Here is a 5940-nt window from a genome sequence, read left to right as displayed (position 1 = left end):
AATTAAAAGCAGAGAAAACGGAGACTGTTAGGTCTCCTACAGCTTCTCAGATAATTCTTTTGAGAAAAAAGACACACATCTGCTTTTGAGCTCAGATGAGATCTCAACAATGATGCCAAACTGTGCTCAGATTGACAAGATATGAAAGTCAGGAAACAAAGTTAGAGATATCAATATGAACTTAAACATTTCTCACAGAATACTTCCAACTCTATATTTTGGAAACCTGTTTTCACCAGGGGGGAAAAAATGAAAAAGGTCATTGCAACTTTTTTCTTGAAATTCTGAGTTTATATCTCGCAATTCTCACTATTCTGGAAAAAAAAAAAAAAAAAACAGTATTGAGAGATATAAACTCAGAATTGCAATATTTTTTATACTTCCATGGCGGGGGGAAAAAAAAGAATTGTCAGATGTAACCTCAGAATTTCAAGAGAAGTCCCAATTGTGGGATAAAAAAAAATCTCAATTGATCTGGACCGCTATCCACATTCATTTACTATAGTCTTACTGTATGGCAACCATTTCTTTGTCTCCTAAGGAACTTTAAGAGAAACATTCAGACAAAGATAATGGTAAGAAAATGAAGCATAATTGGAAACTCAAAGGACTCTTTTGAGCAACATCGGAGCAATTAAAACTTTCTTCTGGGAGACTATAATGTATGTTATTCAAGAACCAAAAAAATCCAATGCCTCAATTATATGAATTTCTCTAAATGCATTACTTTGAGCACTATTTCATTTCTGCTATGAAAATCATAATTGTTTTGTGCTTCTTAAAGATCTCAGAGTGCTGCAGGTGAAGAGACATCTGGTTATTCTATATTTCATAATCCTCTTCCTGTCTCCACACACCCTCCCACGCCGCTGCACAGATGTGACCCAACTCTTCATCTGTTCTTCAAGGTCAGCCTATCTTTTCAACCCTCCAGCTCCCCGTCCGCCTCTTTCCTGCTATTTATGGACTCACCAAGGATGCTGCAAGGCCTGGTCACAATTGAACCTCTTTGCTGGATCCTTCTGCAGTAAGTGAACTATAAAGTCTTTCGCTGAAGCATTAGTGGGCAGAAAGAGGCAGAGAATACAAGAAGATCAATACCACTTAATGTAGCCAGCATTTGACGTGTTTAGGTTGCATTATAAAACATTCTGCATTAATTCAAAGGGAGAAGTTTTTAAAACCACTCATGAAAGCATTAATGCTTTAATTCTATATATAATTTCCTAAGCAATTGCAGAAAGCAAAAACATTATTTTTGCTATTTTTGAAATGGATCACAGTGCATCAGTATAAATATATAAAAAATAAGTATAGTCAGTTGTTTTAGACCCCATTGGACTTTCATTGCATAGACAAAAACAGTTGAAACATTCTTCAGAATATCTCCTTTTGTTCCATGGAATGAAACAAAGTCAAAAAGGTTTGAAACAACATGAGGGTGAATAAATGATGACAGATTATTTTATTTTTGGGTGAACTGTCCCTTTGAGTGTGCATTATGTAACTGCATATTATATGCATGATGCATTATATAAAAATAAAAATAGCACAAGCACAGTTTTCAAGCACAAAAAAGTAGGTTTGAAATCATAAAGCAAACAGGGCCCCAAAAAGTATTTAGACACATTGTACATGCATTTTTTTTTTTGCAAATTAAAAAAAAAAAGACGCAAAGTGATATGGAAACTTGATTTTGTACATTTGTGTGACTTTTAAGTGTTCAAATATTTTGGGGCCACATTTTGTACATTCATAACCCATTTTCCTCAGTCCAAAATTTCACTACATTTTTGTATATGAAAAAATAAATGTCATTCGTTTTTTGTTTTTAGACATTTCATAACAGTAGCATTAAATAATGAAAAATGTAAATAGAAATCTCAGATACAAATATGTTATTATGCATTATTAAAAAACAACAAATGGAGGCTTGGAGCATTATATGAGCATTTGGACTGATGATGCTATGAATGTGATTTGGTTATTCATACTATACAGTAAGAGAGATTATATATTTTTGTGATTATACCGGAGTCAGAGATGTCGTCCCAGTATGGCGAATCAAATTCATATTCGGCCTTTATGATCAGCTTGTAGAGTTGTGTATCGTTGTCATCATAGAACGGAGGGTAGCCACAGAGTCTGCCAGAAAATTAAGAAAATACAGACTTTCAGTTTGGTACAGTGCTGTTTATAAAACGGAGTTTATTCATGTAGGGTGAATAATATTAATCCAGCACTCACAGAATGAATGCAATCACCCCAATGGCCCAGAGATCCACCTCTTTACCGTATGTTTTCTGCTGTAGAAGTTCAGGAGCTACAAACACATAGTGAAAACCAGTACTCACGAGTTACGGTCAATGGAAAAGACTACGCTCTTAAAACTAAAGGTTCTTCAGTGGTTCTTTGTGGCACTTTAGATTCAGAAAAACACCATTTATTGGTTATAGAGCTCTTAAAGGGATAGTTCACCCAAAATGAAACCATTTACTCACCCTCAAGTTGTTCCAAACCTATATGAGTTTCTTTCTTCTGTTGAACATGAAATAAGATATTTAGCAGAATGTGGGCATCCAAACAGTTGATGATCTCCATTGGCTTCCATAGTCGTTTTTGATTACCCACATCCCTCAAAATATCTTCTTTGATGTTCAGGTTTGAAACGACTTGACAGTGAGTATTAGTAAATGATAAGATAATTTTCATTTTTGGGTGAACTGTCCCTTTAAGTTGCTATGTTTTTTTTTTTTTAGTTTTAGTTTTTTTTTTAGTTTTGGTATCACATTATAGGTTCAAACCTGCACATTTGGTTTCTGGGTTTTTTAAGCACTAGTACATATAATTTTTTGAGCTGTTGCTGCACATGATATTAGGTCAAAATCATGATTATAATCTTTCTCTTACCAACATAGGCAGGTGTCCCACAGGCCGTGGAAAGAGCACCCTGCTCTTCCATTTTAGACAGACCGAAGTCACTGATGACAATTTTGGAGTCTTCTAATGGAGTCTCATACAATAAATTCTCTGGCTAATAGAGAGAGAACTTATAATTGTAATATCCACTTAGCTGCATGCAAAGCACCCACAGTGAAAAGCTGGAATGAAAACTTTTTAATCAAACATACCCAAGCGCTCTCAAAACATCACCTGAAAACCCCTCAACATGAGTGCTCTGAAACTAAAAATGTTAAAAACAGAGACTAAAGTGTTAGATTTTGTTGTCAGGTACCTTTAGATCTCGATGCACAACGCCCAGCTGGTGCAGATACTTCACTGCCTGCAGCACCTGATATATCACACGACTGGCATCTTTCTCTGTGTAACTGCCTCTCTCCAGAATCCTGTCCAGCAGTTCCCCTCCTGTCAACCTGAACAACACACTGTCATCAGCACTGACCTCATTACATCTATCTATCTATCTGTCTATCTCTCTGTCTGTCTGTCTGTCTGTCTGTCTGTCTGTCTCTTATTCTGTCGGTCTCTCTGTCTGTCTGTCTCTAATTCTGTCTCTTATTCTGTCTGTCTGTCTCTTATTCTGTCTCTTATTCTGTCCGTCCGTCTGTCTGTCTCTTATTCTGTCTGTCTGTCTGTCTCTTATTCTGTCTGTCTCTTATTCTGTCTGTCTCTTATTCTGTCTGTCTGTCTCTTATTCTGTCTGTCTGTCTGTTTGTCTCTTATTCTGTCTGTCTGTCTTTTCTGTCTCTTGTTCTCTCGTTCTTTTTATCTGTTTTTTTGTCTATTCTATCTGTTGTTCTTTCTAACTTTCATTCTATCTGTCTGTTCTCTCGTTTTCTGTCTGTCTATCATTCTATCTGTTCTTTCTAACTCTTATTTGATCTATCTATCATCTGTGATATGTCTGTCTGTCTGTCTATCTGTCATCTGTCATCTATTTTTCTGTCTATATTTAATCGTTCTTTCACTCTATCATTCTGTCTAATCCTATGAAACACGAAACTTTGAGCTAAATTAATTTTTAAAGGGGTCATCGGATGCAAAATTCACTTTAGTTGTTGTTTGAACATAAATGTGTGTTGGAAGTGTGTGGACACATCCACCCTATAATGATAAAAATCCACCGTGTTTTTTTTTTATCCCATTTTAAAATCCCCTTCTCAAATCAGGCTGTTTTGAGATTCCTGTCAGAATTACGTAGTTCTGCACAGGCCCCTCCCACGATAGTTGATTGACAAGGCCGTCTTACTTTGCCTCAGACCAGCCCTGAGTGAGTTGAGAGCTGTCCGCCATTGTGTCGACTCCGGTGCAGGGTAAGACAAGAATGTCTCAGATTAAGCGATTGAGGTGTTTTGTTGCTGGATGTAATAATGAACATAGCAGTCCTCATTTACTCCCTACATCTGAGCCGCTGAAGACGCAGAGGATTAACGTTACTTTCGTTTTTTGAAGGGAATGCGCCGATCCCGATCGACCTAAATGCATCTATGTTCGTGCGAATCATTCATGATCCAGCTTCATCTACAGAAGAAGTGAGTATAAGGGTTTTTTATGAATCTTTGCAAATCGCCTTTCCTAATATGTGCTAGTTTGCAAGTTTTCCGGCTGAAGTTTACACAGTCTGCTCGTCATCCCAGCAATAAACTCCAGGGACCCTAAAGAATCATATCAACTTGTGGAAAATGGGCATCCGATGACCCCTTTAAGTATAATATTTTCATTTTTCTCACTCCGGTCCACTCACAGTGTCATTACCAAATACAGTTTAGTAGGAGTCTCAAAGGTTTCCTCCAAAGACACTATATTTTCATGATTTATTCTGTGAAGAAATCACAGGGACAAATAAAAACAAAGATAAACGTTGTATCATCAAATCAGAAAAGATTTCTTTAACTGTACTCTAATAAACAAGAAATGTAAACATAAAGTCAAGAAATTTAATCAGTCAGTCAATCCAGAGTTTTTTTTTTTTTTATTAAATCACTGACCTGCGTAATACTGCAATCTCATTCTCCAGCATGGATTCTTTTCCTTTTAGCGCTCTCTTGCGGATGCACTTGACAGCCACTACCTTCTGAGTGCATCTGTGCTGAGCCATTCGAACCTCAGAGAACGAGCCCCTGAGACATTATACATTTACATTATTTATAATTCAGCTGTAATGAGTTTTGTTCTCAATTAATGGTTGTTTTCAGATGCCTTGAGATCGCCAGAAGCCTCTGTCTCTGTTTACATTATTGAGGCTGTTTTCGGTAACACTCCCACAGATCCTGAGCTCTCGCAGCTCTCCTTGTATGGGCACAGGGGTTTTCAACTCAAGTATTAGCATTCCACCCGTCTACTCGCCTAATCTTGTGAACACTGAGCACACACACACGCATAAACCTTACATGATGCTGACTGTCTCACCTGCTGTGCATTGTGGCCTTTATACCTGCTGTCTAACAAGGTATTAAAGGTAAACGGGTAGGATTGTGACTTGACATTAGTCATACATACTGACATCATGTAAGGCTTTTACAAAACAGCAAATTGTGTGCAAACAATATTCTATGCATTATTAGACGATTTTGATCAAATCTGTTGCAAATGGATGCCATGAAAAACTTAACCTTTTAGGTTTTTTAAGCTACAAACCATTGTAAAATGCTGCTTTTGTTGATTAACATTGCAGGAAAGTAATTTGTATTTATTTTCCTCTACTACCACGTGTTGTAATAAAGAATGACCACTAGAGGGAAGCCTTGATTAACTTAAATTATCTACTAGAGAAATAATTTTTTCTCTATAGTGTTTTATATTGTTATAATATATATATATATATATATATATATACACACACACACACACACACACAGTATATACTGTATACATATATATAGATAGATATATAATGCATTTGCATATACATTTTCTGTGAAGTGAAGTTTTCTGTGAAGTGTTTTGTAAGTTTTGTAAACATTATTATGTAAACGTTAT

At 36.3% G+C, this 5940-nt stretch overlaps 1 protein-coding gene across 1 annotated transcript; it reads right to left on the bottom strand.

The window, feature by feature from the left end:
- Positions 1-777: 777 nt before the first annotated feature.
- On the bottom strand, positions 778-5381 carry LOC107674284 (calcium/calmodulin-dependent protein kinase type 1B-like). The gene is made up of 8 exons (XM_016468227.1): positions 5371-5381; positions 4950-5081; positions 4706-4780; positions 3236-3374; positions 2911-3034; positions 2248-2323; positions 2033-2145; positions 778-1051 (listed from the first exon to the last, which is right to left on the bottom strand). Exons 1-8 carry the CDS (start codon positions 5379-5381, stop codon positions 969-971), a joined length of 753 nt encoding a protein of 250 aa, XP_016323713.1. The 3' UTR covers positions 778-968.
- Positions 5382-5940: the final 559 nt, after the last annotated feature.

This window comes from Sinocyclocheilus anshuiensis, unplaced genomic scaffold, assembly GCF_001515605.1.
Source record: "Sinocyclocheilus anshuiensis isolate Anshui unplaced genomic scaffold, SAMN03320099.WGS_v1.1 scaffold188, whole genome shotgun sequence".
Lineage (NCBI taxonomy): Eukaryota > Metazoa > Chordata > Actinopteri > Cypriniformes > Cyprinidae > Sinocyclocheilus > Sinocyclocheilus anshuiensis.
This window is presented reverse-complemented; position numbering and strand designations above follow the sequence as displayed.

What these genes read in the sequence shown, in the direction of transcription:
- LOC107674284 (XM_016468227.1), bottom strand. An exon ending in GAGATTGCAGTATTACGCAG is followed by an intron (nt 4,781 to 4,949) that starts GTCAGTGATTTA and finishes ATTTCTTCACAG; the next exon opens with AATAAATCATGAAAATATAG. An exon ending in TTGTGCATCGAGATCTAAAG is followed by an intron (nt 3,035 to 3,235) that starts GTACCTGACAAC and finishes TCTCTCTATTAG; the next exon opens with CCAGAGAATTTATTGTATGA.